Source organism: Tyto alba, unplaced genomic scaffold, assembly GCF_018691265.1.
Source record: "Tyto alba isolate M040663 unplaced genomic scaffold, T.alba_DEE_v4.0 Super-Scaffold_17, whole genome shotgun sequence".
NCBI classification, from domain to species: Eukaryota; Metazoa; Chordata; class Aves; order Strigiformes; family Tytonidae; genus Tyto; species Tyto alba.
The window spans coordinates 18,760,430-18,772,911 of record NW_024881279.1 but is presented as its reverse complement, the minus strand read 5'-3'; the positions used below and the strand labels follow the sequence as shown (position 1 = coordinate 18,772,911).

Below are 12,482 nucleotides of genomic sequence, written 5' to 3'. Positions count from 1 at the left end.
TCAAATGTCTGACAATCCAGATAGCATAATTATTCGTCTATTATCTCATACAATGCAAGTTCTATTAAGCCAATTCAGGCAAAGAATTTATTTAAATATTTTTTAAGCTTTTAGCTAAATCTAAAAGTTGATGAGGACTGAGATTCGCTATGAAACTGAAGCATGATACCGATTGCCTTTGTTACTTTGATATGTAACACAGGTGTGTGGCAGCTTTGAAGGGACCAAAAAAAGTCCTATTTCTGAAGTTAGAGCAAACGTAGCAGCCAAGCTGCCTGCACACCTTAGACATTTTCAAGAAATAGGGAAGTTATTTCAAAGATTGTTACAGCTTCAAGAGTCTTGTTCATTAGTCATCACTTTAGTCTTTCTAAAAGGTATTGAGAGGTTCAACGTAGGCAGCCGGAGCTGAGGAATTACACTGCATGCAACACTGAGGAAATAGATAAAGAAGTGGATAGCATAGTTCATGCAGCGAAAGAGAAGAGATGCAGGGCTGTGCCGGTTGCCTTGACCACAGACAGAAGCTGACACTGACCTGGGGGCAGCTGAAGTCAAGGAATTACTTCCACTTCTGCTATATGAAGTAAAGGCATCATGAGTCTCATCTTTCACTTTAACTCTCTTTCTTTCCCTTTCAGGTTCAACTACTTTTTGCACTGCTTGAAGAGCTGTATTTATTGGTGGTGCTTCAAGAGCAGGTTTTTTTGGAGAAACATCACTTTGCTCCACGTTCTTGGACGTCATCTTTGTTTCTTCCTTACTTGGCAATTGAGTGAGAGCACCTTCTTTTACTGAAGTATTTTTGCTGTCCAAGTACTCACAAGTAGCATCCACTGGAATCTTCTCCCTCTTCTTTTTATTTTTAGTACCCTGGCGTACTTCTAAGAAAAAAGGAATATATTTTCTGTACACAAGTGAAGCTGGAGTTAACTTATCCACCAACATGTTCATAATAAAACTAATAAAGAACATTTTGTGTGACTGAAGATCTTGGAATAATTCTTAATAGACAACTTATATCCCTCAAAGTATGTCCATTCATATAATCTGTTATAACCAAGTAAGCACCCCAATAAAAATTTGCTTGAAAAGGGAAATGAAAATATCTTTCTCCCCATCCACTCTACCTTTTTACCAAAGCCTTTAATTACATGCTCTGAACTCCATGAATATGCTCAGTTATTTTATTTCAATTTTCGAGGCTGTTGAGGTAAGCTTCCACAACTAATATTTTAAAATAAAATCCTCTGGGTACGGACAAGTACCAAAGCCAATTCACCCATCTGGTTCCCCCATTCTGCTTCCTACACAGGCTACAACTCCCTTGCTTCTGCACATACCCAGCTATCAACTGTTTTTCAGGTGGGCCTCTTTGTCAAAACTTAATCCATATTAATTTGAGCTACTGAACAGTTTTTCCTCTAAATGCTTTGCACTTGCTACAAGGCTCGTACCAGCTGCCTACATTCAGAAAGCTGGTACTTCTCATCAACTGAGAGATCCTGCTACCATTATGAAAGGCACCTCCTGTGAATTTGTTCCCACCTACTTCACTACGGTTATCTAGCTATACTCTGTAGAGCCTCTGAACACTGTAATTTGTACTCTTTAGTCTTATGAAATTAGTGTTAGTGTACCCATTGAAGTAAGGTCTTTGAGCAAGGTGGGGCTTAACTATTTCAGTTCAGCAGTTTTTGGACAGAGTTATTATCAGAAAGACGGCCATTTAAACATTATTTTATATCTGGAACTAACCCAATCTTAATGCCATTCAACTTGTGAAGGTCGAGAAGACCAGGTACTTATTTTTCTCTGTATGGAAAAGCAGTATTTACCTTCAGGTTCATATTTCATTTTTAGCTCATCCAGCATAACTCGCAAGTTCATATTCTCACTCTGACAAGCTTGCAATTGCCTCTCATTTGTGAAGAGTTTCCTTTCAACTTCCAGAACCCTTTGGCTCTCATAGAGAGCTTTCATCCTCTGCAAGGACAGTTCATTTTTCAATGTTTCAGTTTCCTTGCTAGGGTGGAAGAAAAGTTATAGTCACTCAGACTGCATTTCTTTTGTGGGTTTTTTTGTTTGTTTTTTGTTTTTTTTTGTAAAGCAGCAGATACAAAATCAACTAAGCATTCAGCAACTTCATATAACATTTGTATTTATACATTACTAGGAATCGAAAGAGACCTCTTCCAGTACAATGAAAGGTTTCACTTAAGCTTGAGGTACATCAGTGAATTTAGTTACCATGGAAAGAACAGCTTGATTTTTAACAAGCATATGCTGAACAATGCACATGTGCATACATAACTGATTTTAGAAACCTTCCCTACCCTACAAATTCACTATTTCATTGGGGGTTTTCTAGCTTGTGTATCAATTAATGTAACTATACTGTAACTCACATCACAAACTTTTCACAAAGGTGTCAATACGTGACCAACACCAAAATGATTATGTTAATACTCAGCACATGTCCTTGCCACTGTTTCAGAGGCCGTTAACTTCCACATCATAAGCACTGAATCACTGTTCCTCAGCAACCCTAAGGTACTCTGATCATGCTGGTTTCTCATAATAGCAACGGTGAGGTGATAGACTTCACAGCAGACCATTGCCTACCTGGTGGAAGTGCAATACTTTCATCTGAGTGCTTAAAAACAGTCCTGAGGTCAAACACTATGGACTGTCTAATTAATAGATACGGAATTCACTAGCCAAAGAACATATCGCAACTGAATAGTCCACTAAAATATTTCCATGTGTCCTGGTTGGGGCTGGAATAGAGTTCCTGTTTGTTTCAGTAGCTGGAGGAGTGCTGCAGCACAGAGACCCCAGGGGCTCCCCAGGTCCCAGTGCCCTCACCTGTGTGCGGGGGTGGGGGGAGCACAGCTGGAGGGCTGGGCCAGGATTGGCTGACACTCCATGTCATGTGACATTGTGCTCACTATATAAAGGCAGGAGAGGGCTGGGAGAGGCTCCCACTGCTGGGAGTGTGGCTGTGGGGCCTTTGTGTTTGGGATTGCTGGCTGGGAGCAGGTGGGTGTCGGTCAGCGGGTGGTGAGCAGCTGTATTGTACATTACCTGCTGATACTGCTGTCAGTGTATTATTCTGTTACTGTTATTAAACTGTTTTTATCTCAACCCACGAGTCTCCCTTTGCCCCTCCGATTCCCTCCCCATTCCCCAGTTGGGGGGAGGGTGGGTGAGCGGCTGTGTGGCATTTAGCTGCTGAGTAGGCTCAAACCACAACAGTTCTTTTTGGAGCCCAACGTGGGGCGCAAAGGGTTGAGATAATAACAGATTTCATCTGTGGGTACTATCAAGTTTGTTATAATGCTGACTGCCCATCCTGTTATAATGTCATTTGCTTGGCTCCTAAAATCGTGGTTTTTTGTTGCTGCAGTTGTGTTATACATCACATTACTTACCATATGTAGTCCCCATGTTGTTGCTTATTACCTGTGGGAATTGGATTAAGATTTTTGCCTTGCTGTATTATGTAACTCTAATTTATGGCATGATAAAATCTTCGGTCCTGGGAGTTATGGGGCACCTACTGGAGTGGGTTAGTAACTATACCCTACCCCTTTTCTCCTCAGAAAGCCCACCCAAGGGGGAGATACCTTCTTCCATCTTCCCCTTCTCCAAGCTACTTGCAAGTATACTTGACAATGCTGAGAACTCTGAATATCCATAGAATGCTCATATTAATGTTGTTGTCTTGTTTCTGGAAGCTGTAGTGTTCCTGAATGTGATTCAGGTTCTGTTTCGGGTTAAGCAACTGTTTCTGAATACCACCCAGAGGTCTACCCCAGGGTTGCAGAGTTATGAGTGGCTGGGAGTGTGGGGTAGCATGGGCAAGTACCTAGGACAGTGGGGACCTCCAATGTTTTGGAATTTCACCCCTGAACAAGTGCGGGATCCTGAGAAATTAGTAAAATATTTCGAAAAGGTGTGCTGTCATCCTGACACCTCAAGAGAGACGCAGATCATTGCAACATGCTGGGGCCTGGCCCATGCCTACCGAACCCTGCTTGCCACCATGCAGTATCCTCAAAAGGAAGATGTCTCGGCATCTGCGAGCAAAACAACTGGCACTGCAACCACTCTGACACCCCCACCAGGCACTGCAGCCACTCCAACTCGGGCGACTGACGCTGCAGCCAATCTGACCCCTACGATAAGTACTGCGGGTGAACTGGAGCATCAATCCACAACAGTATCAGTTGCTCCCATACAGAAGAAGAAATACACTAAAAAATCCCCTCGCATTATAAAAGATGATGATGAACCAGGGCCCTCACAAGAACAGGAGGAGGAGGCAGAGCCAGTGGTAATCACCCGATCTCTATCCCTGAGTGAACTACGAGACATGAGAAAGGATTTCAGCCGCCATCCAGGTGAACACCTCCTTACCTGGCTGCTCCAATGCTGGGATAGCGGGGCCAACAGTGTGGAATTAGAAGGTAGAGAAGCCAGGCAACTGGGATCCCTGTCCAGGGACACAGGCATTGACAAGATTATTGGAAGAAAGACACAAATGCTCAGCCTTTGGAGACGACTACTGTCAGGCGTGAGGGACAGATATCCCTTCAAGGAAGATCTTACATGTCATCTAAGTAAGTGGACTGCCATGGAGAGAGGCATCCAATACCTGAGGGAACTGGCTGTGCAGGAGATGGTTTATTATGACCCAGACTATGCGCGGCTACCCACAGACCCAGATGAAGTCCAGTGCATCCGTCCCACGTGGCGGAAGTTTATACGGAGTGCTCCATCATCACATTCGAATGCACTAGCAGTATTTGACTGGAGAGACGAAGAGGGACCAACTATGGATGACTTGGCTCGCCGACTCCGGCACTACAAAGAAAGTCTCTCTTCTTCCATCGTCGCGGCTGTGGAGAAACTGTCACAAGAAGTCCGACAACTCAAAGAGGACATGTCCTACTCTCCACCTCCACAGACTAAGGTCTCTGCTATCAGGAGCAAACGACTCCCTACTCAAGCGAGACGGTATACACCACGGGGGAACCTATGGTATTACCTGTGTGACCATGGAGAAGATATGAGGAAATGGGAAGGGAAACCCACCTACGTTCTAAGAGAGCGGGTCCGAGAGTTGGAAGGAAGAATGGCTACAAATCAAGGTTCTTCCAGGATAAGTGCTGCTCCAGTCTCAGCTAATCAGTTACCCAAACAGCGTAGAAGAATTGACTTTGCTCCTGATCCTATGAGGAGAACTTCTGAGTCGTACTTACAAGAAGTGAGTAACCAGGATGAGACCAAGGTTCGCACAGACCGCACTAACCCCTTCATCAACAATGGATACTATGAGCAGCATTAGAGAGGCCCTGCCTCCAGCCAGGTGGAGGAGAGGGACAATCGTGTTTACTGGACTGTGTGGATTCGATGGCCTGGCACATCTGACCCCCAGGAGTATAAGGCTTTGGTGGACACTGGTGCCCAGTGCACCCTGATGCTGTCAAATTTCCAAGGAACAGAGGCTATTTGTATCTCAGGAGTGACAGGAGGTTCTCAACAGCTGACTGTGTTGGAGGCTGAGGTGAGCCTAACTGGAAATGAGTGGCAAAGTCCCCCTGTTGTGACTGGCCTGGAAGCTCCCTGTATTCTTGGAATAGATTATCTCCGGAGAGGGTATTTTAAGGACCCAAAAGGGTACCGGTGGGCTTTTGGCATAGCTGCCTTGGAGACAGAAGAAATTAAACAGCTGTCCACTCTGCCAGGGCTCTCAGAGGATCCTTCTGCTGTGGGACTACTGAAGGTTGAAGAGCAACAGGTGCCGATTGCTACCACGACTGTGCACTGATGGCAATATCGCACCAACAGAGACTCTGTAGTTCCCATCCGCCAACTGATTCATCAGCTTGAGAGCCAAGGGGTGATCAGCAAGACTCGCTCACCCTTCAACAGCCCTATATGGCCAGTGGGGAAGTCTAATGGAGAGTGGAGACTGACAGTGGATTATCAGGGCCTGAATGAAGTCACACCACCGTTAAGTGCTGCTGTGCCAGACATGCTGCAGCTTCAGTATGAATTGGAGTCAAAGGCAGCCAAGTGGTACGCCACCATTGATATCGCCAATGCCTTTTTCTCCATCCCTCTGGCAGCAGAATGCAGGCCACAGTTTGCTTTCACCTGGAGGGGTGTCCAATACACCTGGAACAGACTGCCCCAGGGGTGGAAACACAGTCCCACTATTTGCCATGGACTGATCCACACTGCACTGGAACAGGGTGAAGCTCCAGAACATTTACAATACATTGATGACATCATTATATGGGGGAATACAGCAGAAGAGGTTTTTGAGAAGGGAGAGAAAATAGTTAAAATTCTTTTGAGAGCTGACTTTGCCATAAAACGGGGTAAAGTCAAGGGCCCTGCACAGGAGATTCAGTTTTTAGGAATCAAATGGCAGGATGGACGTCGTCAGATTCCAATGGATGTGATTAATAAAATAACAGCTATGTCTCCACCAACCAGCAGAAAGGAAGTACAAGCTTTCTTAGGTGTGATAGGCTTCTGGAGAATGCATATTCCAAATTACAGTCAGATCGTAAGCCCTCTTTATCAAGTGACCCGAAAGAAAAATGACTTTTTATGGGGCCCTGAACAAAAGCAAGCTTTTAAACAAATTAAACAAGAAATCGTTTATGCTGTAGTCCTTGGGCCAGTTCGGGCAGGACATGATGTTAAAAATGTGCTCTACACTGCGGCCAGGGAGAATGGCCCTACCTGGAGTCTTTGGCAGAGGGCACCAGGGGAGACCCGGGGTTGACCCCTGGGATTCTGGAGTTTGAGGATATAGACGATCTGAAGCCCGTTATACTCCAACTGAAAAAGAGATACTGGCAGTATATGAAGGGGTCTGAGCTGCTTCAGAAGTAATTGGTACAGAAGCACAGCTCCTCTTGGCACCCCGACTGCCGGTACTGGGCTGGATGTTCAAAGGGAAGGTCCCCTCAACACATCATGCAACTGATGCTACATGGAGTAAGTGGGTTGCGCTCATCACACAGCTCGAATAGGAAACGCCAACAGCCCAGGAATACTAGAAGTAATTACAAATTGGCCAGAGAACAAAGACTTTGGAATGTCACCAGAGGAAGAGGTGACCCGAGCTGAAGAGGCACTGCCATATAATGAGCTACCGGATAATGAGGAGCGCTATGCCTTATTTACCGATGGGTCCTGTCGCATTGTAGGGAAACATTGGAAGTGGAAGGCTGCTGTGTGGAGCCCCACATGACAGGTCGCAGAAGCTGTTGAAGGAGAGGGTGAATCCAGTCAATTTGCAGAAGTGAAAGCCATCCAGCTGGCCTTAAGTATTGCTGAGCAAGAAAAATGGCCAGTCCTTTATCTCTACACTGACTCATGGATGGTGGCAAATGCCCTGTGGGGGTGGTTGCGGCAGTGGGAACAGAGTGGCTGGCAGCGTAGAGGCAAACCCATCTGGGCTGCTGATTTGTGGCAAGATATTGCTGCTCAAATAGAGAACTTGGTTGTGAAAGTACGCCACGTAGATGCTCATATACCCAAAAATCGAGCAACGGAAGAACATGAAAACAACCACCAGGTGGGCCAGGCTGCAAAGATTAAGGTGGCCCAAGTAGATCTGGACTGGCAGCATAAGGGTGAAAAATTTATGGCTCCTTGGGCCCATGACTCCTCTGGCCATCAAGGAAGAGACGCAACATACAGATGGGCTCGTGACCGAGGGGTGGACCTAACTATGGACATTATATCACAGGTTATCCATGAATGTGAGACATGTGCTGCAATCAGGCAGGCCAAGCGGTTAAAACCTCTTTGGTATGGAGGGAGATGGTTAAAGTATAGATATGGGGAGGCCTGGCAGATGGATTACATCACGCTCCCACAAACTCGGCATGGTAAGCGTTATGTGCTCACAATGGTAGATGCAACTACCGGATGGCTGGAAACATATGCTGTGCCCCATGCCACTGCTCAGAACACTATTCTGGGCCTTGAAAAACAAGTCCTGTGGCGGCGTGGCACCCCAGATAGAATTGAGTCAGATAATGGTACTCATCTTCGAAATAATCTTATAAACACCTGGGCAAAAGAACATGGCATTGAGTGGATATATCGTATCCCCTATCATGCCCCAGCCTCCAGGAAAATTGAGCGGTATAATGAGTTACTAAAGACCATGCTGAGAGCAATGGGAGGCAGAACTTTTAAGCATTGGGACACACATTTAGCAAAGGCCACCTGGTTAGTCAATACTAGAGGATCTGCCAACCAGGCTGGCCCTGCGCAGTCGAACATTCTGCATATTGTAGATGGAGACAGAGTCCCGGTAGTGCACCCTAAAAACATGCTGGGGAAGACCATCTGGGTTATACCTCCTTCAGGTAAAGGTAAGCCCATATGTGGGATCACCTTTGCCCAAGGACCCGGGTGCACTTGGTGGGTAATGCAGAAGGACAAGGAAGTCCAATGTGTATCTCAAGGGGACTTAATGTTAGGTGAAAATAGCCAATAAGCTGTATTAGATTAGTCACCACACCACCCTACCACTGCTTTGTTATGGCAAACATGAATGTGGATGAAAATAGGACTGGTTCCAGCAACTGATGCCCAGCGACTGCTGCAGACTGTGAATACAGACACCATCAGATGCATCAGCTCCAGCTGCAACAGAGACTGCATGCCATCCTCCTGTCAGGTCCAAGGACACCTCTGCCCTACTGACTGAGCATTGCTCCTCCTGCCTGAAGGGGCTGTTATGACAGATGGAACCTGAAGCTATGGACCAAGTCAACTCATGATACATCCTGCAATGATGGACCATGGACTGAGGGAATGACATCTGTATGCGTATGTCTTTGACCAAGGAAGAGGATTGTAAATAACAATGTATTAGAAATATGGAACGTGAGCATAATGTAAAATGATATGGAATAAGGGGTGGATACTGTCCTGGTTCAGGCTGGAATAGAGTTCCTGTTTGTTTCAGTAGCTGGAGGAGTGCTGCAGCACAGAGACCCCAGGGGCTCCCCAGGTCCCAGTGCCCTCACCTGTGTGCGGGGGTGGGGGGAGCACAGCTGGAGGGCTGGGCCAGGATTGGCTGATAGTCCATGTCATGTGACATTGTGCCTACTATATAAAGGCAGGAGAGGGCTGGGAGAGGCTGCCACTGCTGGGAGTGTGGCTGTGGGGCCTTTGTGTTTGGGATCGCTGGCTGGGAGCAGGCGGGTGGTGAGCAGCTGTATTGTACATTACCTGCTGATACTGCTGTCAGTGTATTTATTCTGTTACTGTTATTAAACTGTTTTTATCTCAACCCACGAGTCTCCCTTTGCCCCTCTGATTCCCTCCCCATTCCCCAGTTGGGGGGAGGGGTGGGTGAGCGGCTGTGTGGCATTTAGCTGCTGAGTAGGCTCAAACCACAACACCATGTTATTATCCTGCCCTATGTACAAGAGAAACAAATATATACAGCCTAGAGACTTTAAGAAGCTTCATACAGTTCCCTTACAGGTTAGTTTTTGGGTTTTGGTTTTTTTTTTTTTTTTTGTTGTTTTAACATCTCAATTACCTAGTATCTAGGAGTATTAACAACATTTCTAGTGGAAAACAACAGTAGTATAAAATAGTTCTGTTGCTATCTTTTACAACAGTAAGTAAAATGACAAACAAAACTCAGTCCTGTAATGGAGATAGGATGGTTCCACAACATTAGAAAACGAGACAATGAGCACATTTGCACATACAATCAGTGGACTAAATACAAAAAGTAACAAAAAAAGGGAGAATAAAACCAAGTAGCTAGAAGATACTTAGACTACAACCAACCTCTAGGTCTCAGAGCGTTAAGTACCTACTTTGAGTTGTCAAGTTTCATTTGCAGTAAATCTGCATAGTAGCCATCTTCAGATTCTCCACCTTTTGAGCTACTACTAGCTCTGGATTCTTCCATATTCTCATATAAAGTCTGATAAAGAAAAAAAGTCAGGTTGTCAAATAGTGACCATTCAGAAGCACATTGGCTTAGTTCTTACATAAAGTTGCCATGTATTTCTATGGGGAAGCCTCATCATAGAGGTATTCAAAGATAGAAAAGAACTCAGTTGCTCTGAGTACTTCCTCATTTGTTACAAATGTCAAATAGCACCGAAAATGACAGTTTTCTTTCATTCACTGAGAAAAATAAAAAAGCAAGTTATCTCAACTCCAGAAGGTTTTCGAGTGCCATTGCAGTAGAGCTATCTTCCTTCTTACTTGAAAATACAGGATATTTAGTTAACCCACAGGGAATTTGCTTCAGCCTTTACTTCTAAACTTCAGCAGCTAGACACCAAAGGAATATACACCATGTTAATTATAGCCACAGTCTCAAAATCAATCACTTCTTTTAGATGAGAAAGTCAGTTCATAGTAAAGATGACATAAATGGAATGACTTTTCTATAAAATACATCAGTTACAGATGACATTCTGAGGTTTTTGTGTTTCTTTCTGAATAAGCAGCTCAGATTTACTAGGTTTCTGTCAGTCACTGACTACAGGTTCTTTTGATGGTTACTTGAATCAAACATTTAATTTCCTGACACTGCTTATTTGTGGCAGAGACAAAACTAAACACTGATCAAGCTCATACATGAAAAACTGGTAAAGCAATCAAGCTGTCTTAATTGCTTACTAAAATGGGTTAAGCCTAGCTTTATGTCACTTTGGTTAATGCAGAGTAGTATATGCCATCCCAGAAAGCTTAATCCTAACACATCAGCTAGAACACCTAAGTTTACCTTCCAAAGCTATAAGAAAGGGCCAAAGTATGTAAGAAAGGCTGCAGTTTTTCACTCTGTATACACACAAATGTCTGTAACATTACAAGTGCATACAAGATGTTCTCACGTATTTTTCACTTTGCAAAATATTGACAAGATGCTATCAAGCTGCATAAGAGGACTGAATAAATCGTTTTGCAAGGATGATTAAGCAATTCTGTTTTCCTAGAAAAGGGCATACTTCAGCTGCAAAGTTAGGACACATTAAGGAAATAAATATCCAAGAAATGCAATAAAGCTGACAGACTAAGAAGTGATAAAGCCTAAATACACACAATACAAATGCAAAATGGTTATGTCTTCCAAGAGAAATATCACATGTCGCAGCTCAGTAACTGTGACCAATAATTGAATTTAAACACTACAGGTAACTATGTAAAATATGAAGGTGCTACACAGAGGAACACAGACAAGACATTCTCCAAACAAGGGACTGAGTAGTATAGCATTTTCTGCTTCTCTGAATATCAGAACTGTATGTTCTCCAGCTATAAAATGGAACTTTGGTCAAATAAAGGTAGGAGTAGCCTCTGGATCCCTTTCCAGCCTGAGCATGGACTTCAGGTAGTTTTCATAAATCTTCTTATTCTTATATTTTAGCTTTTCATTATGACTTTTCCACTTAATTATAGACCACATACCTTAAATTTCTCTAGCTGCCTTACTTTCATAAGAAGGTCTTCTATCTCACCGTTCTTTTGTTCTAACATCGACTGTAAGCGTTCCAACTGCTCAAATTCTCCCTGAGAGCCTTTCATCTGTAGCAGTGTAGCCATCTGCAGCTGGGAAAAATGGAGAAAAAATAATCTTTACAACAAGTACTGTGTTAAGTGACTGAAAATCTCAGCCTCTTACCCAGAACAGTTAGGGTACTCCAGTTTTGTAATTCTAATCCTGAATATAGAAGTGCACTGGATGCTTAAACTCCGTAGTCTTCACAACATAGTCTTCACAATTATCTCAATAGGTTGACACTAAACATCTTTAGGACAGCTAAAAACTTACTGAACGAAGCGTTCCTGAGGTGTCATATCATTCTCCATAATGACTAAGGAACCTATAAATACACTGTCAAGGGGAAACACAACATTCCACATTCAAACCATAAACACCAAGTAAGCTAGAACCAAGCTACAGGCCAGGCTTGTTTATCCGAGCTAAACTACATCTATCAAGAACTTATCACTTCAGAAAAAGCACTCTATAGTTCATCAACAAGTTTAATAACCCCTCTTTTGAATTACTGATTGGGAGTTATAGATAACATTAAATTTTCTTTCTGTAATATTAATCCAAAAAATTCAGCTGCTTCTACTCCTTCAGTGGAACACATCCTTTGAAGCAAAGCAACACCCTTTGCCTTTACAAAAGGAGAAGTATGTCAAAGAAAAGTCTTGCATTTATACACATTTTTCTGATGCTGTTAACATACTATCATAGTACAAGGGCATTAAAGCATTCAGTTACAAGTGATACATCAGACATCTAAACAACTGGAGAAATAATATGAAATGCAATAATGGAAAGACTTAACAGGGCGTTAGTGGTAACTGCAGCATTTTTACCAGTCTAGTAAGTATGGATAAGGTAACACTGTAGGACACCTGGAGAAATCACAGGGAAAGGATCAACTGAAACA

The 12,482-nt window shown here is 43.7% G+C and overlaps 1 protein-coding gene across 5 annotated transcripts in view; it reads right to left on the bottom strand.

Annotated features, from left to right (window-relative positions):
* The window catches only part of SPDL1 (spindle apparatus coiled-coil protein 1), a 33,229-nt gene that overhangs the window by 6,340 nt on the left and 14,407 nt on the right, over window positions 1-12,482 (bottom strand). For 4 of the 5 annotated variants that reach the window (XM_042790361.1, XM_042790358.1, XM_042790360.1 and 1 more), the window contains exons 9-12: window positions 11,485-11,625; window positions 9,879-9,988; window positions 1,839-2,026; window positions 334-884 (exon numbers count right to left, since the gene is read on the bottom strand). In XM_042790361.1, the coding sequence (XP_042646295.1) occupies window positions 334-884; window positions 1,839-2,026; window positions 9,879-9,988; window positions 11,485-11,625 (990 nt within the window). Of the gene's footprint in view, window positions 1-333; window positions 885-1,838; window positions 2,027-9,878; window positions 9,989-11,484; window positions 11,626-12,482 lie in introns of those variants that run through there. The other variant, XM_042790362.1, reaches the window with a different exon arrangement.